Here is a 24,942-nt window from a genome sequence, read left to right as displayed (position 1 = left end):
CCCGCAGGACTGCGGCTGAAGGTGGGTGTGCAGGGAGCACAAGGTTTACATGAAGTGGCTGATCTTATTTCAGACGGGTTCAATGACAGGCAGGAAAAATAAGTAGCTTCCCAAAAGGTGTTTTTGGCAGGGGCAAGCAGCATTCCTAGTGACAGAAGTCAGTGAATTGTAAAAAGGGCCTCTCATCTGAGAGAGGAACCAGAGCCTTCCAAGGAAGCCCGTGAACAACTCATCCCTGCCAGTAACCTGGTCACTTACATTTTCTGCCTTGGATCTGAAAATAGGAACAACAGCCTTGCAACCCTGAAGGGATTGTGCCTTGGGCTGGCTACTAAAGTGTAGGAACGTCTTAGCTCTCTTCACTGAAGCAACTTGTGTAAAACTATCAAGCTGCATCTCTTGTAAGCATTGCTGTCTTGGCAGTGCTGCCCAAAAGAGGCACCTTTTGGTGTTAGGAAGATGCCTGGCACTGTCCAGTAAGTACGTTCAATATTTTGGGCAGAGATCACAGGTACCTCTTCAGATTTTAAAAGTTCTGGGTGGTGGTAGACTGAAACCTGAGTTTCACCTCTTCAGAGTTTTTTTCCCCTCTATTTCTGTGGAGTTACATTGTAGTGACTGACTGCAAGAGTTGATCTGTGTAGTTTGGCAAGAAATTGCTTTCTAGTGAATGTGAAAACAGCTCCTGATAAGCAATATTTTTCTTGTCAGTTCCAATAGTATTATCTTGGTAGCTGCACAAGCCTGTAGTGAGTTTCCCTGGAGAACCTCAGGGATACCATTGCCTGCTCTTCTTTCATTTCACACTCCTGCAGCTGTATGCAGTGCACAAAGATCTGAGCGCTGTGCAATTTTTCCCTGGCAGAAGTTATCTCCTATGTCTCTTGGAGCCTTCACTATTGACTTCGTCACTGGGCCATTGCATTCCTTTCGAGGCAGAAAGGAAGTATGAAAAGTTCGTGTTTTTTTGTTTTCAGCTATGAAAAAGTGTAGCTTACCACAACCAGAAGTGGAAAATGCCCTTCTCAGCAGCTTTCAAATCATTTCAGACTATCCATGTGTTTGCTGTCACTTCACAATATCTGGTTGTAACTGCCTGAACTCTGTGTTTGAGGCTTTGAGGTGATGTCTTGTGGCTTTTCACTGTACCGATTTGTAGTAGTGGCTGCTTCAAGTTTGTCTTCATCTTTATTTGTGCTGGTATCAGTCTTTTCTAGTGTTGCTCCTGCAAGAGCAGTTGTAGCAGATTACCATCATGTTGGGTTTGCTGGTTTCACAGTTCTGCTTTCACTAGCTGTCACAAAAAGCTATTAACCTGAATAGTATTAACCTGTTGTATTTGCACGAGCTCTCCAGCTGTGTTGTATCTGAGTTAATTTCCCACCAAGTGGAGCCTGCTGGAAGCCCTCCCTGTTCAAGTGACTGGCAGAAGGAATGTTCTTCAGGCATGGTCTTTGTTTCTGGCAGAGCTTTACTGAAATTTCAGGACAGTAGTATGAAAACCACCCTTATAATTTATTAGGTTGGCTGGTAATGAACCCGTGTCTTGTATACAGTATGATTCAGTGAAGTACAATTTGTGCTTCTCTCAGTTACCTTAAAAAACAAACCAACCTCAAATACAATGGGTAGTGACAAAAATACCCAAATACTTGAAAACAAATGTAACGCATTCCAGTTACCTAAAGGAATTAAATGATAAACTTATAAGAGTAGAGGTAGCAATGATGTTTTTCAGCAAGCTGAGAAAGGTAAACCCAACACCTCCAGCAGCAATGCTTCTCCAATCCTGACTGTAGACGTAGAGCAAAGAGAGAGGCTTTTGCTATCTAAATGTGTGGCATGATCAGCATGTGATGTGAACAAGGAAAAAAGGGCATTTTTTTGACTGATGAGAAGTTGCACGCTATGAATTGCTGTCAAAATAAGACATCACGAGAAGAAAACTGAAAATCTTCTGTGATTCCAGGCATTCACTGATTAATTTAAAAGATCCATCTGTACCTAAATGTAACTATAGTCAAGATTTCAGTGAATTAGGGGAAAGCTGAGTTGCTGGATGTAGTATCAGTGTTTTTCTGGATATGCAACCCCACCAAGTAAAGGCTGGTTGAGAATGGGGGGAATCATCTAGATGCAGCCCTGGCAGCCTTGGTTTGTGCTGTGTAAATGGCAGGATGCTGGTCTTACAGGATTTTATATGAAGTTTTTTCTTGCCTTATGCTTTTAGATGTGAAGGATGAAAAGCTTCCTCTAAGCACCTTGCTATAGTTTCACATTTATCAACTTGTTTTTTTTTTTTAACAGCTGGTGGCTCTAACTCCTCTATTAATTTCAACTCAGGTTAAAATTGGCTTAGGTTGGATTGTGTGGCACATTTTGAGAGCTTCCAGACGAACCAGCCAGTGAAGACCACTCCATGATACAGAGTTGTTACACACGGGCAAATGCCACGAGTGTGGCAGAAGAACTGGGGTTCTTCAAACCTTGGCTAACCTGCAAGACAGATCTGTGTGGTCCTCAGAATAAATAAATAAAAAATATATATTTTAAAATGAAGTACTCTTATTTACGTATCTAGCATTCTTCTGTACATTTCCTCCTTTCCTGCATGAGGCCCTCATTAACCAGCTGCGTGCAAGGGGCAGTGGTGGGCCTGGTAGCAGTGGACTTGGTGGCTGTTGAAGGTAAAGGAGGTGAGGCCGAAGGGAAGGTGCTCTGTATCTGTAGCTCCTGTGGAAGATCTGCAGGGGACCAGGCCAGGAACCCAGCTGGCTTTTTGTAGTTGTGACCGTGCTGAAATTTCTGGATTTCCAGAGTCCAGCCCTTGGGGGGACGGGGAGGAAGGAGGTGGCACTGGTAGCTGAATGGCTCCCAAATGCAAAGCAGCTGGGACTCTGTTGTGGTATCTGATTCCCCTCAGAGTGCTTGTAATTTGAAAGCTTGAGTAAAAATACCTCATTGTTTGTTAACTGTTTAATTGTCAGTCGTTATAGCTGATGGGTCAGGAGGAGGGCTGTAGGAGCAATCGTGCTGGGCTGACATTGCTGTATGTTTAAAAAGAAAAATGAAACCCAAGGAAACAAGGCAGGAGAGTTACTTTTTCATGGGGATCTTCCTATTTGGCTGTAAGCAACTTTGCTTGTATCCATGAATTCAAATGATTGTGGACAGATCCTTGACAGAGGGACAGCTGGAAATGTCTGAAATGACTTTTGGTGGGGAACACTGCCCTCTGAGGGGCATGGTCTTGGTGTAGGCTGGTATTACTCAGGTTGCAGTTCCCATTGCAGGTTTCCTCTAAACTGCATCTTCACTTTTAAGCTTGTGCCTGAATGCTCATAAAGGGAAAATGTTCATAGAGACGCCTAAGTCCATGCAATAATGGTAATAAGTTTTTTTGCACGCTGAAGGACTGCGTGAAGAGGCTACAGTTAAAATAATTCCAGAGCGTGTGTGTCCTGGTTGGGGAAATGTCTTTTTTTTTTTTCCCATGTTCCAAACATCTTTTGACTCAAATAATGAATTGCTTTGCAATTTGTATCTTGTACACACATAACGTTTTGATATGGCTGTCTAGTCAAGTTTGTCACTTGACTTCGGAAGTTGCTTTCTATGATAAAATGCAGCGTAAAGCTGATGTAGGCTTTCTAGTTCTTATATTTCTTGGCAATTGTTCCTTGGAGTAAGAAACTAAATATTACATTAGCTTATCAGTGCGGTCTAGCTATTTCTTCCACAGATGTATAGCAAAGCCATAATATCGCTGAATTTCTAACAGTGCGGATGTTTTCTCCAACAGGAACTGTTCTTATCAGAAGCAGTAGCGGTCAACTAATGCTGGTATCTCAACAAGCAATAGCACGAGCACAGACTCAGCCACAAAATAACACAAGCATACAACCGTCTGTACCTAGCAGCACACCTACAGTCAGAATATGTGCTGTACAGGTAAAGTGTCTCTTAATTAAACATTTAATGTAGCTGTATATTACATGGTCATAACTGGGTTTGCAAATATGCTATTATGAGTTAACTAAGCATTTGAATGTTTCCTGAGCATCATGGTTGGTGGGTTTTGCACATAATAATTGTGCTTTGCTTTTTAGGTTTTTCGAATTGCTAGTCATTGCATAAGGTATAGTTCAACTTAAGGATTTCCCCTATTATGAGAAAGAAGATGTTTGTTTAAAAAAAAAACAAAATGAAACAAAAAAAAACACCCACACTACCTATATGGTTACAGCTAGTATAACTGCAACCTTCCAATCTTCTTATGGGATACTTCTCTGAAGCAAAATGAAGTTGAGAACCTTTCCCAGGTCCCCAGGATTTTCCTTCTCCTTCCCTAAACTCTGCTGGCTTTTTGCTTCCATCTTTTGTTATGTAGTCAGCACACAAAGTAAAAGGTTCAGAAAGTAACCATCTGCATAATACTCCCCAAAAGCTTATCCTTTAACCATTTTATTCTGATTAGGCATTGTGGCTAAATGTCCCTGAGTATGTTCTCACATAAACTATTAGGCAAATAGCTTTGTTGAAAAGTGTTTTCACAATATGGGTTATATGAATGATACTTGTCTCATTACTGTAAGAACAGGTGTCTTGGTTCATATCGAACAAGAGCAGGTAGTAACTTCAGTGCCTGTGTTTTCTGCATGTGCATAATTGTTATTTATGTATTTATTCTTTTTTAAGAACTCTGGCACCCAGTTACTAAAGAAAGCAGTAGTTACTCCTGTGAAAACGTTATCTCAAACAACAAATGCTGTGGTTTCTACTGTTCAGCCACCTGCTGTAATACAGGTAGGTAGCAAGCTTCATTGCACAAAGGAATAAGTAATGGAGAGAACTGGAAAAAGGATGGATATGTTCTTGTTATTTCTAACTCTGTGGTTTTCACTAACCTTGTAACATTTGTTCTTAATTTAATGATGCTTCTGCCAGCACATATCAGGTCTTCCCTTATTGCAGTAGAAAACACTTGCAGAATGTCAGTGAACAATGTGTAAAATAAATAGTTCAAAGAACTATTTTCAATGCATTTGTGCCTTGTGATTGAGCTCCTTCAAGCTCTAGATGAGGCTTTTTCTGGGGGATGGAGGCTTCCTAACGCTTTCTTGTTTAGGTTCCCTAATTTCTTAGGGGGAAAAAGTATACTTAGATGTTGCTGAGGGGAAGATGAGCTGGCTGCACCAGTCACACTGTTTTTCAAGTTTGCACTTTTGATACTTTTTGTTTTTCTTACTAAAGGCTGAAGGAAGATTATAGCTGAAAACCTCTGTTCTCTACGTGAATTTGGGAGACATTCCAAAGATATGACTGTAGATAGTGATTGGAAATGCCGCGTTATTTTCTTTTTTTTTTTCCAACTTATTTCTTTTTACCAGAGGAAAATGCTGTAGGACTCTTCTGGAGAGGCCCTTTCTACCTATACAGCATGAGAGTTCTAGGTCCAGTTCTTTCTCTGTTCTTGGGCACCAGATTTCTGGGTATGCACAGTGTGATGAAAATGCTTCTTTTTGCAGCTCAAGTATACTGTTATCCCTGGAAAATTTTTTCCTTGTACTCACCTTTTTTTTTTTTTCCTTATAGAATTGCTTGAAGGGGACTGGTCTGTTGTGGTTGACCAGTCGTTCAGAAAATGATCAAAAAAAAACGAACAAACTCATGTTGGATGCATGTTCTTGACCTTGAGTGTATTTGAAAGATGGGGAGATAAGTTTGCTGACAGCAGTAACTAACAGTTTGACTTACAGATTTGTCCTCCTGCTGTTTTTCTGTATTAGTAACTGAAAATTACTTGCAGCTCTGTCTGTGATCTTTTCTTTCTTCCTTCTCACCACAAATGGATAATGTTGGGCTTAAAGGGGGAAACCCAGAGATGTCTTAATACCTTTTCTGTTTTACTTAGAGTGGAAACAACACATGCTTCTTGTCTAACAAGAACAGTAGCATGTATTCCTGACCTATTTTTATTTTGGATTACTAGCTTGCAAACCATGTGTTCATGGTCTCTACATAGAAAGAAGTTTTTAGGATACAAAAATAATAGTCATCTATTGTACTACCTGGGAAAAAGAGTTTTCTTTCATCTGATGGATGAAGCTGCCTGCATCCTCACAGTCTAATATGAATCAATGTTGAGGATCATCATGCTATTAACATCTGTTTTTAACTTTCATTTTTGACTTGGTTCTTCTGTACTTTCTTAGTTCAGTTTTGATATAATCAGTTCAACTTGTGATTTTTCTGAGATACTTAAAGAGGTAGGGTATTGTTTGGCAATTTTTTAAAATTATTTTTTTGGCTGTAAAAACCTAAACACTTCTAATGAGTGTGGGGCTGGATTTGAGTAGCCAGAAGGATGACTCTAGGAAAAATGCACACTGCTGTTTTGTTCATAACAGCTTCCTCTGAGCCTGCCTGTTTGCAGACTATTGCAAGCCCCTCTGTACAAGTCTCTTTTACAATAAAGAGTAAATAGGTTCGTATGGATATGTACTGCTAGCACAGGGCTGCTTCAGTCCTCATCCTGGGGCAGGTGAGATGAAAGAGGTCTGACAAGGGAGCCCATGTGGCAGGTTGCAGGAACTGCCTGGGGAAGAAAAGGAAGAACCCTTGGGCCTGGCTTCCTTGGCAGCTGTCTCATTCGTCAGTCCTAAAAGAACTTGATGGTGTTAGGCTTGAGGGTTTTTGAGATAACAGAAGAGTAGTGTTGGTGTAGAGATACAATGTCATGACAAAAAGTGGGAGACAGTGGAGAGGAAAAAGTACTTGGCTTGATTGTGTCTCTTATCCTGTGCTGAGTGTAACTTGGTACACTACCGCATGCAAAACTCTCTCCTTTCACTGACTGCAGGGTTATTCTTCTCATCCACAAAAGCATATGTTAGTCATCATTCCTGAGTGTTTGAGCTCAGAGCTTGGACAAAATACCTGTACTTCTTTTTTAAAAAAATCTTTTTACCTTCTTCCCAGATGGGATAACAGAGTTGCAAAGTATCTAATTAGCATCATGCTGGGGCGCTTTCATTTAGATGCAGAGCACTTCTCTTGAAATGACTTCAAAATATGCAGGATTAATGCCATTTTTTTTTGTGTGGTGACTGTTTCTCTGTTGCTCAAAGTGAGAATGAGAATTGTCAGTAGCGAGAAAGGTTGAGGGCAGATGACAGAAGTTAATTCCCATATATTCATCTTTCTGGGAAAAGGGTCCAGCAGACTTCCCGTTGTTCCCTCCCTCAGCTGATAAAATACTGTTCTGGTCTTGATGTGTAAACACACTGGAATTTGCAAGAGAGCAGCTCCAGCAAACCTCATGCTTTCGGTTTTTAAAAGCCCAAGGCATTGCAGCTTGACAGTTCTGTACTCTGTCCCCTTCCGTCTTCCTCCCTCCCATCTGTTTGTGGGATTCTCGTGCCCAGTTTGCCTCCCTGTGGTCTTCGAGCTGTTGAGCCTCATCCTTGGAAGAGGCAGTGGTGGTGGCAAAGATCCTGCAGAGAGCTATTAAAGTGTTACCAACAGTGGGAGCTGAAGCTGGAAAGCTTTCTGGTAGCTGCCTGCTTCTTTCATGTCAAGCTGGCAGCAGCCTGGGGAGGTGTAGTGGGGGAGAAGGATCCACCCAGGAAAAAGAGCCTGACAGAAGTGCCAGTGTTTTGCTCTGGCTTTAAAGGTTGGCTCGATAATTTTCTCTGTTCTGACGGATTTAAAAGCACTTTGATATTCTACATGAACTCTATCCAGTTCTGATTTGTTATTGTTTTATCTGTGACAGGGTAAGCTGGGCTCTTGCATTACCACCTTATGAGTAATGGGCGAGGGGAAAAAACTACCTACTTTCAGGCTTCAAATCTGAACTGGAATTTTTACTTGTTTCTGTTGGGTCAATCTATGGCTTTTTAGTTAACACTTTTTTATTTTTTTTTAAAAACATATTTTTCATTTTCTTTAGAGACAAAATCTCCTACTTGTACCATTATATCAGAAGAACAGTTCGGTTTTTTAATGTATCTGAAATACTAATGCTCATGTTTAGTAGGTTTTCTTTGGCAACTAATATTTTTCATCCTGCTTTGCACAGGGTAATTGTAGTTTAGTTTTTTTCTGTAAACCTTCACAACTCTTGTGCTGCTGGAGTTTCTGAATCTGTTGATAGATAAAGAGGTTTGAAAAAGACCTGAAAGTCCCATAAATGAATTTTGAAAGGTTATGTGTCTGGGCTGATTTGAGAGAGATCCAAATCGGTGTCCACAAGGAAAAAGCAGGAACAACTTGGGTATTTCTGCTTGACTGGCTGCTTTCACTGGCACATTCATCCTTGTAGAGTGGACAGAAGACATCTTTAACCTGGTGCATGCAGGATAGGAAAATGTAAGGGGTATTGCAACTGAGAGAGGAGCTGCAGGGGAAAAAAGTGAGATAAATAGTCACTTGAAGTCATATTTGATCTTCACAGTAGTATAACTTGGCTTAGAATTAAATTGATTAGTCTTAAACTGTAGAAGCTTGACAAAGTGAAGGCCCAGGTTTCTTCAAGACAGCTTTACATTTCTCTTTTCACTTGAAGTTGTAGGCAGTGACTTCGGACTGTGTGAGCCTCTGTCCTTCCCCATCACCCACTGACTCAAAAACAGAATGATGGCTGTGCTGGTTTTGTCACTTACTGCATTAAATAGAGCCTCTCAAAGGAAATGAATCAGAAGTTGTAAAAACAATCGGAAGACTTGCTCATTTATGTTTTAAATAGTAATCTCGAGTGTGGAGGAAAGATGCTACTTAGTATGCTAGCAGAATACAGTATGTGTTTGTCATATTAATCTTTGGTTTAAAAAGTGTTAATTTTTCTATTCAGCCAGCAGCTGCAACAGCTAGTGTTACTACAGTTACTGCTGTAAAGCCTTCGAGTACTGGAACACCTGTAAAACTTCCAGTTACAGGACCACCTGCACAATCCATCTCCCAGAAGGCAGTCTCTGTGAAAGCAGAGGGCACAACAGTAGCACAGACCAGCGCTTCTGCAGTAAGGAAAAAAAAATTAATTAAAAATTAACATTCTCTATATTCATCAGAGGTTGGAGAGCCAATGCAACACCTAACAGTCTTCTCTTTATTTCTGCGCTAGGAGATGTTAGAGAATGTGAAGAAATGCAAGAATTTCCTTGCTACGCTGATAAAATTGGCATCTAGTGGACCTCAAGCTCCTGAGATGGGGCAGAATGTGAAGAATCTGGTGCAAAATCTTTTGGTGAGACTTTTTTTTTTTTTTTTAAAGCAGTGCCTGTCATTTGTATATTGTTTTTGACATTGACTTGTAAACCTGTTCCTTTTCTTTCTGCTTTTTTTCTTTTTAGCAGCTAAAGAGCTGGATTTATGGCAGAATACATCTGAGCCTCTTAAGTCTTACGTTATAACACTCATTTTAGCTGGATCCCATACTGTATTTTCTCCCTCGCATTCCCATTTCATTTCATGCACACAGGTATCTGATGACAGGAGGCATTGATATGTTTTACATAGCTTTTGGGTCTGAGCTGCTTTTTCACGCTAGCGTAGTTTTGGGTCCTCAGTGGCAAGGGTTTTACTCTGGAGGTTGTAGTACAGTACTGAGTCCATTTTACTTCTTCACTCCCAAGTTGCACGTTGGTGGTGAAGCTCCAGTGAAGCAAGCATGAAATTATCTGTCGTTAGACAACAGGATGGAGAAAATAATGTGGTGGCTTGCCAATGTCTCTCTCCTTGCCTTGTGGTGTACCTCAGCACAGCTGGGTTTTCTTGGTAATAGTTTCTTCTGCCACTCCTGGTCTTGGCATTTGACCACTGCTGCAGTTTTGTTCCACTTCAGCAGAAGGCTGTGTGCAGCCAGAAGGGGGACAGCTTTGTGTTACTAAAGGAATGTTTTAGTCTGGAAAAGCAAGGTGTAGAAAGCAGGATCCTTTCAGGGAACAGATTGTTTTAAGATGCAGGCTTGCAAAAATACTTGATTCCCCTTCTCTTCTATTGCCTGTGTGTCCCTGCTGGACTATACACCATGCTTCCGTGGGAACATATGAGAATGAATCCTTCTTGTGCTTACAGTGCTTTTTTAAAAGAACAGTAATTAACAGCCATTAATAAATTGTTTAACTGTGCATTTCTTTGCTTTTTTTTACAGTATTTTTAAAATGCTGTTCTTCTGCCATTCAGTGTGTGTGTATGATGTAAATGCAAAATAAATTAATGTTTCATATGCATGAGGGAAACAAGTAAACACCAGCTGTGAAGCAAAGTGGTCCTTAAGGCAGCATTTCATGGAGTGGGTGTCAAGCACCTTATTTGCACTGAGATGTGGTGTACCAAATCATTGCCTTTGTGTGAGGGGGAACCGGTATCTGCAGCTCCCACTGAAAAGGAGAGCTGCCCAAAGTTCTCTTCTAAGAAATATCTGGTCCTTAAACCCCCTCCTCTCACCACGGAGCTCTTTGGAACAGCTGTCCTCAGGGGGGATAAGGTTGAAAGGCATCATTTTTCTGCTGATTGAGAGACTGGCACTAGGGTCCCTGTTCTTCATGTGTTTCTGTACCTTCCCGAAGAAGGTACGGTCTCACCTGGGAGGGTGAGAAGTGGCAGCAGTGTCTGGGGCTACCCACTCCCTCAGCCCCACTGCTGTGGCACTGATGCAAGGAGGTCCTAGAAGGCTGCTGTGGCTTCCTAACCCTCTCGGGCCCCTGAAACAGGTGTTTGTGGTGGGGCAGAGCAAAAACCTTCAAGGAGACTGTGCTCTGTGAGCCAGAGGAGTGTTGCCCTGATGGCATGCAAAAGTGATGTTCTGATGTTTGGCTTCTCCCGCTTTAGAAAGAAGGCGTTAAGTATGCTGCTTTATTATGCTTTAGTGAGCATTAGACTGGAATTGTTTAACAAAAACAGCACTGAGTTGTCTTTTGTCTCCGATCTATTGAAATTTTGATCCTTATGCAGATAAACTACCTTTACGGCATAAAGTACTCTTGATGGATTTAAAATATTTCTGCATAAAAGAGATATTCAAAAGGATCAGTGTTACTTATAAATTTGTTTCTATCAGTTCACTTCAGTGAATGGGTGTTTGAACAGATATCCTTAAGTGTATTAACTGCCTGTAGTTGAACAAAGGAGTTTAATTTTAAAATAGTGTATCTAAATTATAACATCATTCTATCCTAAAACGTGTTCTTTAAATATACAGGAGGAAAAAAGCATTTGAGAATACTGAAATTGAATAACACCGTGATAATGTAAACTTCCATGAATTGTTAATACACATACTGGGGGGAGGGAGGGAGATAGGTTCAGTTATAAATTGCTGTTGTAATTGTATTTTCCTCTTAGGAAGCAAAAATTGAACCAGAAGAATTTACAAAGAAGCTGTACATAGAGCTCAAGTCTTCTCCACAGCCGTATTTAGTTCCTTTTCTTAAGGTAAGTGTCTGATTGTATATATATATGGTATTTAATGGGGGGAAGAAGGACCAGAAAAGAGTTTTCAAGTAGTTGTTTGCTCAGATCAGTTGAGGAAATGGTGCTTAGCCTGACCCTGTCTGACTACTGCTCTTGGAAGGATGGAGGGAGAGACTTTTGTGGGGGATTTCAGAGGAGTTAACTTCAGTTGTATTCTCATGTTGGAGCATAATTACTCTCCAGTAACTACTGGAGACAAATCTTTTGGAAGCTGGTACATCTACTGTAGAGCAGCTACGCGAAGATGACCTTTTACTTCCTTAGCAAAACTGTAGCTGGTTTGAATTCTAATACAGAAGAGTGACAACAGAGGCTGTGCCCAGCTTATGCAGTACTTGACCTTAAAGAATTTGCATAATGCTCATATTCACTCATCTGCTGGCTTCTGTTTAACGGGAGGCAGGGTTAAAAACCACCCCTTTCCCCAGAAAATGTCCCACGGGACTCCTGCCACTTAAGAAGAGTAACCCGGGATAACTCCACGCTGTTCAAGGAAGTAATCATGAAAATAAGAAAGTGCTGTCTTTAATTTTTTCTTGAAAGCATATTGTAGAATAGAATTTATTGGCAGTCAAAATAAAAATGAACATCTTTGTCATATAGCGACCGCCAAATCCCAGTGCAAACTTGGAAAACTTGGCTGTATTTGCTTAACTGCAATGCACACAGCGTTGTTAGACCTGATAGATCTGTACTTTCCTCTGACATTCGTTAAAGGCACAGCAGAGAATCAAGGAAGAATGGTTACGTGGTAAAGCTGTGATAGAGGTTTTCCGGGCGTTTGCCCTCTTTCGTTGTATTTGACAGTCCACGTAACAATACATCTGATAATGCTGGTATTGCTTTAGATAGCTGGTGCTAATCCCTTCAAGTATGGGATGAATATTTCTGTTACAGTGACAGCCTTTAAATGCTTTGCTAGTAAGTTTGTCAGGAGACCAGGGTCTTCTCTGCAGGGCTTGAGATGTCAGTATTTGTTGTATTTTCGAAAATGTAATTCCTGGTGTTTTTTAAAAGCCTCTGAAAAAAAAATAGTAAAAAATAATAAAATAAAACCAATCTGCCCTATTACAGCCTATTGCAGTTCAGAGTTCTCATGTTACTTCCTAGAGTAGCCTGTGCAACAACCACAGCACGGGCAGCTCTGTTACTCGTGGGCAGTTTCATCCTGGCTGCAGAGTGACCATGCTGTGCACACAGGGTCAGCACGATGGGCAGAGCTTGTCTTCGAGCTCTGCTAGCTGCCAGGACAAGTTTGGCTTCAGAAGTTGCGAAAGTGCTCTGCCTGGGTTCGTAAGTTGGCCCCCAACACAGAGAATTGGTAGATTTGGTGCAAAGACCCTGAAGCAGCAACACATTTCTAGCTAGTAAAGTGGAGTTTTAGGGAGGATTCTCGGTGGAGTTGGCTCTTATCTCTTGCGCTTCAGGTTTTTGACAGAGCTGTTGCATGTTTTTGGTTTTGCCTATTCCAATAACTTGAAAAAAAAAAAAAACAAAACACATTCTAAAAAACAACAGAAAAATTGGAAAAAAAACCCACACACTGTAAAGCCAACTTTATTTTCAAATCTGCTGGATGCTTTTGGTGAATAAACTGCATCAAGAGCATGAGGAAAGCTAAGCAGCCTTTTGAAAGAAAGGGAAGGTAACATTAAAGATAGAAGTGCCATGGCAAGTCCAGATGTACAAACGATTTGTTCACTCGATATATTAGCAAGTGAGATAACGTGTTCCTTTTCATATGAAGCCCAGAGCAACAGCACTATGCTGGAGGCTCTTACAGACTTCAAAAACTGTCAGGGGAAAAAAGTTTTGTGAGAATATACTGGTAGCTGCAGAAATGATTTCCCCTGGTTCTGAGCCATAACAGATTGCAAATAGTCAAGGAGGAAATCTGTAGAGGGCTTGAAGATTATTCTGTCCATTAACCTTCTCAAACATAGCTGTACTAAAAATGAGATGTTGCCAGATACTTTTACTAATGTTCTCCTGTTGCAGGGAACTTCTCCGGCTTAAGCTGTGCTGCTGCAGCGATTCAGACATTAGTAAAGTGGTATCCCCCCCTAGTGTAGGTACAGCTGTATTGGTGTACAAGTGCATGCGTCTTTAGAGCTTGTTTCTGATTTTATTGGATAATTTGTAGTTCTCTGTTGGAGGAGCTCAATGGAATAAACACAGCTGTTATGAGAGAGCAGTTTTTTTTGGCAAAACAAAAAAAAAAATTGAGATAGTAGCATAGTTAAGCTGATCTTGCTTGGGTGCATAAGTTCCACATTGAAACAATCTAAATGAAAGAACAAATTTTGGGGTAAATTTCCCTACAGATAGGGTTTGCTCCAGGGAGGGAAGACACAGTGACTGTTGATCTTTGCTCAGCCTGTGTTGGTGATTCGTAACTTAAACCTTCATCAGTTTAAGAGCACTTGTATTCGTGCTACCTGAATTGTAGCAGAACTTCTTGTTTGGAGTGACCAGCTTATTGCCTCATGGGAAAAAAAAAAAAAAAAGAATTAAAACCTGAGGAAGAAGGTTCAGTTGCTAATATAAGATCTAGTATTGTGGGAGACTGTTCTGGTGCTACAGCCACTTTTTCTTACTTTTTTTTCTTCTTGTCTTCTAGAAAAGCATGCTTGCCTTACGGCAGCTGATGCCAAATGCCCAAAGCTTTATCCAGCAGTGTATGCAGCAGCCAGCCCCAACCCAAGAAGCTGTTTCAACTTGTACCTCTGCACCAACTCCTGCAGCGGTGGCAGCCTCAGCTGTAGCAACAAATTCTCTTCCAGTTATAAAACCAGCGTCTGCCTCTGCAACTGTCACAGCCTCTCCAGTTACAAAACCAGTCCTTCCCAGTGCCCCGGTGACAGCCTCTCTGCAGGCTGTGAAGCCTGTTCCTGCCTCTGCAGTGGTGACAGCCTCTCTCCGTCCTGCAGCGTCAGTCCTCACCACGACGACAGTGACATCGGGGCTGACTGCTATCCAAACTGTGAAGCCGGTCTTCACCTCTGCTGTAGCAACGTCCTCTCTGCAGCCTGTAAAGCCCGTGCTCGTCTCCGCGGTGGCGTCCTCAGCAGCAACCCCTCTCCAGCCTTTGAAACCAGTCATCGGCACCCCCATCAGTATTAAAATCTCCCAGCCAAACTCCATCGTCGCGCAGTCAGCGGGCGCTCAGCAGGTGGTAAAAGTGAAACAGTTGGTAAGATGAATTTCTCTCCTTCTCTGGAACTGGGCTTCTTTTGCTTTGACTCTAAACATTTTGTCAGGGTGATACCAGTTTGCATCTTAGGTGTGTTTTTGTCATATGAAGCTCCCTATCATGAGTTAACCAGTTACATTAAGCTAGGTCTCTTGCAAGATGAGCTGACCACCATTCAACCAGCCTGAACACCCAGATAGAGACAGGAGGGAACGTGCATGGACTCCTGGTGCGTGTGCAGCTGGGCTCGGTTGGTATGTGAAGGAAAAGGCAGGAAATGCCTGTGTCAGAAATTGATGATGGGATGCTCACGTTAATGACTGTTAGATGCCCTGTGAGGGCTGTGCCTCAGCTGGCCCCCAGGGGTTCCAGCCTCCTTACCTTCATAGATCCCGCACTGGATGCTTTGCAGGAACAGGTAGTGTGATGATCTGTAGTGATACGCTAACTGGAATGTATTAACGAGCTCGAGGAGAGCTCAGACCTCCAGATTTAAAAAGACCTGTTAATTATGAAGTCATCAAAAAGTCAATTTTTTCTATCAGGCCTCATTAGCTAACAGATTTCAGAAGGAATAAATGCTGCATTAAAACAATACCCTCAGAAGCATCGCGTTAACATTCTTGTCTTGGCACAGGTTAATCTCTCACTGATGCTAGTGTTACCCAGCAGAGCAACACTGTAAAATAAGTTAGGTTTGGTTTATGGGTGTTTGAGGTACTGAGCGGTGTGCTGTGTCTACCTGTATGTAGTGCTCTCAGGACTATCAGGAGAGTTATCTCCTTTGGCAGATGACTCTTCTTGAATAGGACTTGTAAAGACTTGTGGAGTTGTAAAGATTTGTTCCTTCCAACAAGGGGAAAATGTGAGACTTCCTCTGAAGCTAGATTCATTTTCCACAGCTATTGGAGTGTGTGAACTTCCATTTGTATTTTATTTGTATACTTGATTTAACAGTATTCAGACCAACCAGTGTTCCACATTTTTCCTTTTTTGTTTTTTTTTTCAAAGCACATAAGGTGGATGTAGTACAAGAATAATGTCTTCTAAGTGAAGAGCTTATTCTGCCAGCTTTTCACCTTTTCAGACTTCTTTAAAACAAAGAAAGCACTGAACTATATGGGGAGATTTCTTTTTATGAGTGGGTTTGTTGTTGTGTTTTGGTTTGGTTTTTAAACAACTGCTGTTGCGTATGTACTAAAACTTTGATAGTAGTTGCTACAGCCAAATTGGAAAAAGAGTTGCCACCCTTGTTGCCTTCAAGGACTAAATCTGAGTTTCTAGCCAGAAGAAAATGAGGGCTGCTTAGGTTGTACAAGAGCTGGAGAGCGGCTTGTTGGCTCCACAGCGAACCTTGTAATCCAGGGGAAAGACTGACCATCTGTACAAATAGATGAGGAAGCTTAACTCTATGCTGTGGAGTCAAGATGCTTCTTGAATAGCATTTTGGTGAGCTCAAGAAATGACCTCTGCCTCCTCCAGTACGGCAGCGTGGCAGCCCAATGCTTTTCTTTACTGTGTGTTACAAACATTGACCTGCATACAAAGCATGTCTTATCCTCGTTTGGGTGGATCCCAGGCGTAGTGATTATAATTCTTGCTCTTCAGAGCTGCTGTTTAATTTTGGTCTTGGATGTAGTCGCGGGACGGAGCTGACCACCGGCAGCTCAGCTGTATCAGGGGCTTGGTGTTTGTTCAGGCAGCCTGTTAGCAAGTTGGTAGGAGAGGCTGCATCTTCTAGGGCTTCCCCAATGACTTTCCTTTTAAAAGCACAGGGGGCCTGTCCGCTCCCACACGGAAACAAAGCAGGACCTCACCTCCCTAAATAGCAGGGTGCTGCTGCCAGCTGAAAGGAAGCACACGCCAGCTGTGCAAATCTGTCCGTACAGTGCTGCCAGCAATTTTTTTTCCCTTTCCAGCCCTTGGGGTTGCCTGATGCCACACACTCCCTCTGCATGCCTGTTCCTAATTTGTCTCTTGTGCTTGAGGAGTGGAAAGGAAGCATCTTTTGTGCTTTCATGTGCTAGCTCTATCCGTGATGCTTAAGAATGCAACACTGCAGCAGTCTTGGATGAAAAGTGATGTGATGGGAGAGATGCTGCATGTGACCCATTTCTTTTTATGGCACTGTTATTGGAACTCTGGGTCTGTGTGGTGGGCACTGAGGGGTCTGTTTTGGGTTGTGAGCATTGCTCGTGGCTTCCCTGGCAGCTGCACATTCTGTGGGGTGCCCCCTGTGACTGTTAACACGGACTCCTTTAAGGGCATTGGCTTCCAGAGAAGTTTCTCCTTAGAAATAAAGCGTGTCTTGCCGTAGTAAAGCATAATAAAATTAAAAATGACATTACCAGCCCCTGTCTCTGATGGTGATAATGCTGCTACAAAGCTCTAGTTTTGCTGAGCATGAAGACCAAGAGGAAAAAGCCTGTGCTTTGTCCTGGGTGCATGCTTTTGCTCCCAGGGCTTCATAAAGCTTCACTTCTGGTGCGCACTGATACTTTAACACCTCGCAGCTGATCTCCAAGCTTTGCTTTATGAAGGTACAACAGATTCACACTATTCAACATCTCCACCAGGCAGCTGCCTTTCATGCTGTCAGCTGGACGTTGCACTGTGCTTTTTTTGCTCAAGTGTTGCTGCTTTTTATGCTGATGTCTTTATGAGCTTACTCAAGGGGGTTGAAGGAACAGTCCCTCTTCTTTCTTCTTCAGGTTAGCAGCAAGAAGTAATAGAAACTAACGCTCATAGATACTGTTTTTGTAATATTTCTCGGGGCATTAGGCCCCTGTTGAAATTGCTAGGACCGTGCCCTTTGCCAGTACCAGGGATGTCCAGCTTTAGTAAGTCTAGCAGCTAGAATGGCAAAGAGAAATCAGCCTTACTGCCAGCCCTTCCTTTCTGCTACTGGTTGATCTGCCTTTCTGCGCCTGTTTGATCTGGTGTCCTTGGTTACTTGACGTATTTCCCAGTCTCCACCTAGGCTATTGACTTTACATTGCCTATCTCTTGTTCTTTTGTCTGCCACTCAGTGCTCTCGAATGCTTACGTTTCCTCCTGTGCTGTTTCAGTTTTTTGTGTGCTGAAGATGAAGCCTCATTCTCACTGGCAGTAGGGAAGATCTCTAGGTGCATGCCAGCATGGATGCTGGCAGATCCTGTGAGTAGTTTGTCCAAGCTGCTTGGTGGTTCAGTACTTACCCGAACGTACAAACTGTGCTCCCCACGTTGTTCATGGACTTCCAGCCTGTGGAAGCTGGATCTTTCAGAAAGATCAAGTTGTGTCTTGGTTAAAATCCCAGTAGAAGCAAATGTTAGTGCCTGTACTCGTTTGTGATGAAGTGCTGTATGTGTGAGACCTGACCCTGTCCCCTATCAGTGCCTGTATTCCTGTGGTTCTTCCATCTGCCTGCAAACTCGGAGAGATGGATCTTGTCTGTGCTTTTTTTTTTCTTCCCTTCAAGAGTTGTCTGTTCTTTGTCTGGTTTTCGAACACCACCTTCAGCTCGGCTGTTCTGCATTACCACCGCGATGCCAAGCCATAATGCTGTGAGCAGTAATAACTGTGGGGGCATATTCTGACTTCCTGAAGTTAGACTACAAGACTTTAGAGAAAAACTTTTCCTCAACCATTTAAACTCATTGTATTGGCTTTTTTGCCCCTAACCAGCTGGGTTTCAATCTGGAGATGTTGATAAATTTTGTGCGTTTGGTAAAAAGTCTTTTTACTCCTTGTAATCAAGAATTTTGCAAAGGAGGTATCAGAAGCTGCAGTCCGCGTTCTGCTTTTCCAAGGAGGCTTAGAGCATGAAGCTTTTGGGGATACTGCATTTTTATTCCTTCCGTGCATTTTAATGGCTGCCCCTGAAGAGGAAGAATCAGTACTTACAGGCTGTGCCTATAGGTCTGTTGTGATGACACCCTGCTGGCTGGTGTTGTTTCTCTCCACAGCCTCTTTAAACAAAACTATCGACCCTCTTCCTTTTCACCCTTCAGCAGTGTACCACTTTTTGTGTAGAGGCTCTACACAGTGTAGGTGCTGCTGGTTAGCACTTGGTGCGCCCTCTGACTGGTATGCTCGGTGTTCTGTTGTTTAGCACTTTGAAGCTCAGCATCTCAATTTACGATTGACCTTGCAGCTCCACGAATGCATTAGGAACTTCGTAGGGTGGATTCCTCATGACAAGAAAAGAATTTATTGCAAGACTTTTAGCTGTTTCTTTTTTTATTATTATTTTATTTTTCTTTAAACTAGATGTATGTGATACCTACCCTTTTGAACTCGTTGGCAGGCAGACACAATATTCAATTGGCAGTCTGTTAAACGAGGCCTAGAGAGGAAAGTCTCTTAGTGTAACAGATCGCGTAGTATTCAGTGAAAATTTTCTGGTATAGCTATAAATAGAGAGTAGGGGTGAAATGTCTCTTAGAGTTTGCTGAATGAGCTGGAGCTTTTAGCTCACCACCAGTTGCTAAGATTTTGTTTCTTGTCACTAAAGTCAGAAGCAGTGATGGTTGATTTTTTTTTTTTTTTTTTTTTTTTTGAGCATGCTGTTTGTTATAAACTGAAAGCTAGACATGCATGCCTGCCCTGCAGCACTTCTGGCTGAATGAACATGTTGATACTATTTTCTTCTCTGTATATTTAGCTCTTCTCACTCTTGATATTGGATATTCCACTTGCAGGTAGTCCAACAACCGTCAGGAGCCATTGTAAAGCAAGTATCCACACTCCCACAGCCCTCAACGCTGACTCTCCAGACATCTGCTGAGAAGAGGATGCCACTGAATACGCTTGTTCAAACCAACAAATTTCCTGCAGGTATGGTGGTGCCTTTATTATGGAGGTGCAGAAATAAGTACAGGCTCTTGGTAGATTGTAGGAAGGTGGCTGTCTGTCGAGAGAAACATTTCTATACTAATTTTACTTAGATTGTGATTTACTGATGTACAGATGAGTAAGCTCAGTGCCATGTCTGCCTCCATTGCCTGTTAAGAACATGTCACTCCATGGTATTGTTACTTTTTAAAATACTGTGGTATTTTAAAGTACTATTGCTCCTTGCAATAAACTTTATTTGAACTGTCATGCTTTTGAGCATCACTTCGTCAGACTTTACTTTTTCCTTCAACAGCCAGTTCTCACTAAAGCCTTCTGCTGATCAGCACAGAGGGTGTTTGAGAGTGTAGGAGTTTGGGCTATACAGAACATGTAGAACATAGTACTCTAGAGTGTCTGGTTTTCAAATGGACCTAATTAGTTGTTACTGAGTCTGCAGTAGCCTTTGTTAGATGTATGAACTGATTAAACAGTTGCCTGAGCATTTTGCGTTCTATTATGGTGTGCTCTTTGTTTTGTTCTAGGTTCCATCCTGAAACAAGTTACCCTGCCAGGAAATAAAATTCTGTCGCTTCAAGCATCTCCTGTTCAGAAAACTAAAATAAAAGAGAATGGAACAACATCCTTCAGGTAAAAATGAACAATATAGTTTACTGTTGGAAGGAACAAAAGAAACAGACAGCACATGTAGAGGTGGGAACAGAGCCCAGATGAAAGCAGCTTTCTCTAGAGACTTACAATTGATGTATAATATGAATTGGCAAGGGGGACCTAAAAACTATGACCTCATAGCAGATCTTAATTACTCTTAGTATAGGAAAACTGTCCTGATGAGTTAGGGTTTTCATCATGTGATTTTACACAAATGTAATTCCACAAACAGTGTGCATCGGTATTTATCAGTCTCTCACTTGTGGAGGAGGCATATTGATCTCGATCCTGTGAATACGATTAACTAATATAAAGTTACCTTGTATTAAAAGCTCTCCACAGGATTGAATCAGATACAACTTCTGCTTTTAACAGACAGCCAGATAGCATTGAGCTGTAATTTGGGCTGGCTAGTAACCTGTTTAAAGCTGTGTGCTGTATTACAATATCTTTATTAGTTCTTCGTACAAGCTCATTTCTGTATGTAGAGGTAAAAGTCTTTGACTACATCTCTAATTGTAGCTTCTGGCATATTCTCTAGACCTTCAGATTAGAAGAACACTGAAAACTTATAGTTCTGATAACTGATTCACTTTCCAAAAGGAGAAATGATTTTTGTAGCTCTAAAATCTAACGTTAGGACAGAAGTGCAAACTGTCATGAGTATGCGTTACTGGTCTTAAGACCTTAAGGCAGACTTGAAGTTAGTCTTCCAGGGATAAAAGCAGTTATTATACCTGTTTCTTTTTGACCAATTGACTTCTCTCTTGAAAGCTGCAGCTTGGTGTGCACAGATACAGACACCTGTTGTTATTTATAGTAACATACAGTTCGTACAAAATACTTAAAGCATTGGTAGTCAGAAATTGAAAGAAAAAGATGTTAAAGCAATTGCTCTGTTTAGCTCCCTCAAGCTCTTATGAAATATACTTCAGAATATAAGTTGGGATGTAATTTTGTGTAGTGATGTTTGGGGAAAAAAAACACATCCCTCAAAAAAAAAAACCAACACAAACCAAGCTTTACTTTACAAATATCATCATTTAAAAAATAAAAAATAACAAAAACCTTGCTAGAAACAAGATTTTTCTGTGCTCTTCCAGTCAGAATATATCAACTGCCTTGGATGAAAAAGTTTGAATTAAGCTTATTTCTTCAATTTACCAAGTTTGTAGGGAGTTATTTAGGAAAAACTCTGCTTCTCCAGTGTGATGCAAAATAGATTTCTCTTCCTACTTTTGGACTAGGAATTTTGAAGTTGCTCAAGTCCATGATAATTCAGATGTGAAATCTCTAGCTTACCTAACGTTTTTCTATAAGTCTCTAGTCTCTGAAGAACTTCTCTTTATACATCCCTGATGCTTCCACATTCCAGTGTGACCAAAGAGGTCTAGCTCCACGTAGTGTTGTTCTGGCCTGGGCAATAGACATTCCCCAGTAAACTGTGAAGTGTTTTTCTTTCTTCTATCCCAACTTTTAATATTCTCACCAAAGCTATTCTTTGTGACCTATGATCTGTCAACTAGCTGATCGTGTATGAGGCAGAGAACACTGTGGCTCCCTTTCAGGTTTTGTGATGGAATTTGTTATGGGCAGAGAGCATGTCTTCATACCTGAAGTGATTTTGTGTCCATGTACAACTGTGGCCTCTCACTGCAGCGTAATGTCAATCCTGAATCCCTTTGCCATTGTATGCCTAATTTAGGTTAGGATTTGGGAGTATAATACTTGCCAAACTCTACTTAAGCTGCAATTTGATCTTGTTTTTGCTCTTTAATGTTTTTTGTTGTTGTTGCTAGAGATAAGGAATGGGGCGGGGGGGAAGATGATTTTCTTGTTCCAGTTAAAAGGAATCCTCCCAGAAATAGGAAGGTAACATAAGTTTGTGCATTGCTGGCATTTGGTTGTCCTATGGCATGCATTGTAAAGGGCGGTCTGCTGTAAAAGCATCAAGATTTTTTGTAAATGGCTTTATATACCTAAAAGTAAAGTGTATGCCAGAGCACCCTGGAAAAAATAAGACGCATATTTGCATCTTAAAATACTGACGTATTTTTTGCATCTATTCTGTTTAATACTTTTATTTTCAAAAGTGCATTTAGTCTGGGAGGTGCCAGAAATCACAACTACCGGACAAGTCGGGAGTGAGACAGCGTGGAGAACATCTGGGCAGCTGTGTCTCCTGCCCTGTGGTGCCTGGGAGCAGAGCTCTGGTGGCTCTTGCTCTGCTGAAATTGTTCTGTCCCGTGTCATTGTTTGTGACAATGCACAGAGTTTTGGGTTAAGGATACCTATGTAGTTTTATCAGTTCTACGATTAAAACGTAGTAAATATAAATGGGTTGAGAAGCAAACATGTGCATTGTTCCAACACCAGAGGGTGCCACAGACTCGCTTTTCAGCCACTACAACCAAATTCGTAGATGCGAGGTGCATCTGCATTGCTTGAGCTGCTTTTTCCAGTTGAATATTCAATTTGCATGTCAAATCTGACTCTGTACAGGGTAACATAGAGAACTGTGCACTGTTTTCCCCTTTGTACTGACAACTTCAATTGCTGGAGGCTTGTAACAGCTAGGAGAGTATTTCTTGTTGGTTTCTGGGTGTGATAGGAACGTGCAAAATGTATTAATGGAGGTAGTGCAGAAGAGGGACTTCGTGGAGAGTTTGAAAATGAAAGCACGTCAGTATCCAGCCAAAATACAGGGAATATTTTTAATGTATCACTTTAATAGAATGATTTTAATAACTTACTGTAAATACGTAATGTGATACTTACAATGATTGAGGTTTATTCAAATAGCATGGACAAAATAATAGTGAAGAGTGCAAACTTCACAGGTCCTTTGAAAGTTATGTTAATCTCTAGTCAGCACTACTATTAAGAACATTTAGGGGTAGGTTCTTTGGGTTAAATAAAATAAGAGCAGAACTGTTTACTGTTGTGCAAATTAATCTTTCATCAAGGCTAGTGACTTTGTGACTTAATGCAATCTTATGTCCAGCAGTGAAGAAGTTGGAATTGGTCTTCAAAACCAGTACTGGCAAAAACGTGCTTACCTGTAAGTTCTTATGTGTGCACTCACAAGAGAGACTGTGGTTGGAAAGATAAAAGAAAATAGTAACTCGATAAAGGATAAATTTAGAGAACTGAAGCTGATAGAGTACGACTGTACTCATGGAATAGTTGAATTGCTAGTTTTGAAGGGTTAAATGGTGGGAAAATCTGACAGTGGTGACTTTAAGTTGTAAGGGTGATCATACAACTGTTCTGACAATGCTGGGACTTAGTGCTTTCCTTAATGTGATAAATCTGGGGCACAAGCACAGTCAGGAAGCTATGTCTAGTTAGACATAATGAACGAAGCCAGTTTGAGAATCCATTGGGTCTCCTTTTCCCCTAAACAAATTATATAGAAGCTGCCTGCTATGAGAGTACACAAACAAAAGGCAGGAGGGGTAGGGAATGCCTGGATTCCTTTCCTAGCCAGACTCCTGTTCAGAATGCTATGGTAGAAGTCTTTACACCAAGGAAACCTACTGAAGTCTGAAGGAGAAAATCCATTTATAGCTTAAAGGAAAAAAAAACAACACACACACACAAAAACACAGTGCTTTCTTGTGTCTTTTGAGCATCTCTCAAGCCCAAGCCATCTTCTGATAACTTTAGCTTCTTAATGCCAGTCAGGAAACAGCCTCCAAGAGATCCTATTTAACCCGAGAATGGGAAGTTTCTGACCTGCCCCTTGTTCAAGAGTTATTTAGGCCATACAGTGACTCCTATAGTTGAACCTTGCCAGAGAGCACCTTTTCAAAGACTTTTTTTTTATTCCAGATCAAAATACTTTCAGATTGAGTGCTTCCACTTGTCTGTACTAATACTGCAGACCTCTATTATTATGGATCGGTCCTAAGCCCTTGAAGCCAACATTAGGACCTTTGTCACTTCATGAAGCAAAAAGGCTTTCTGTTGGTGATCTAAGCTTTTCTGAAAATAACTGTTTCATTGTAAAATTCCTCCAAAAACTTCCCATACAAGATTTATTAAGTATTCTAGCAGAATTTGCTTAACATGAGCTTTGCAATGGTGGTAGCTGGCTGTTACTGCTAGTACAAGCTGTGCCAGACTTGGATTTTTATTTTTGAGCATGTAGTCCAAAGCTGCTGCAACAGAATCCAGCTAACGAAGGAATGTTGAGAATTAGACCTCTGCTGCTGTTCTGCAGATGCACAGCATCTTCCCTGCTATGTGCAGAAGTATTGTACAACACAACCAATTCAAAGAGTAAGGTCTGGGTTGGTTGTAGTGTACAGACAAGAAGTATTGGTCGTATTTTTAAGGGAACTCACTGAAAGAAAAGTTAACCACATTTCTGTTAATATGCTTCTGTGGTAAGCTTCAGCTGATAGAATAGGCATTGTTAGAAAATGGAGTTGTTCATAGTTTCATGAGGCGATCTTCAACTTTGTTCTATACTTGGTGCTGCCCAGTGAATTGGATTTCTAGAACAACTCTCAGTTTACTTGTGACTTTAACTTTGTGACTCCAGCAGTAACTTTGACTTTGCTTTCTGAATACTATTGCTAATAAATTCCACTGCTAGAAGATCAGTGGTGGAGGGGAAGCTTGTGGGGGTTTTTAACCCAGGTTTACCTCCGCTCATTGTTTCTAAGATTGTTCAAAATTTGACTTTCTTCTACACAACTTGCGTACCTAGCAACTGAGGCATCGATCAAGCTAATGTTTGAGGTACTTGAGAGAATTGTGAAAGCTTTATAGGAGTTGTT

At 41.3% G+C, this 24,942-nt stretch overlaps 1 protein-coding gene across 2 annotated transcripts in view; it reads left to right on the top strand.

Annotated features, from left to right (window-relative positions):
- Positions 1-24,942, top strand: part of TAF4B (TATA-box binding protein associated factor 4b) — a 69,764-nt gene that overhangs the window by 10,808 nt on the left and 34,014 nt on the right. For both annotated transcript variants that reach the window (XM_068671838.1, XM_068671839.1), the window contains exons 2-9: positions 3,803-3,951; positions 4,699-4,806; positions 8,855-9,022; positions 9,125-9,247; positions 11,347-11,436; positions 14,096-14,668; positions 19,351-19,486; positions 20,029-20,134. In XM_068671838.1, the coding sequence (XP_068527939.1) occupies positions 3,803-3,951; positions 4,699-4,806; positions 8,855-9,022; positions 9,125-9,247; positions 11,347-11,436; positions 14,096-14,668; positions 19,351-19,486; positions 20,029-20,134 (1,453 nt within the window). The remainder of the gene's footprint in view (positions 1-3,802; positions 3,952-4,698; positions 4,807-8,854; positions 9,023-9,124; positions 9,248-11,346; positions 11,437-14,095; positions 14,669-19,350; positions 19,487-20,028; positions 20,135-24,942) is intronic.

This window comes from Anas acuta, chromosome 2 (genome assembly GCF_963932015.1).
Source record: "Anas acuta chromosome 2, bAnaAcu1.1, whole genome shotgun sequence".
Taxonomy (NCBI): Eukaryota; Metazoa; Chordata; class Aves; order Anseriformes; family Anatidae; genus Anas; species Anas acuta.
The sequence above is the reverse complement of the archived record's forward strand: the minus strand, read 5'-3'. Positions and strand labels throughout refer to the sequence as shown.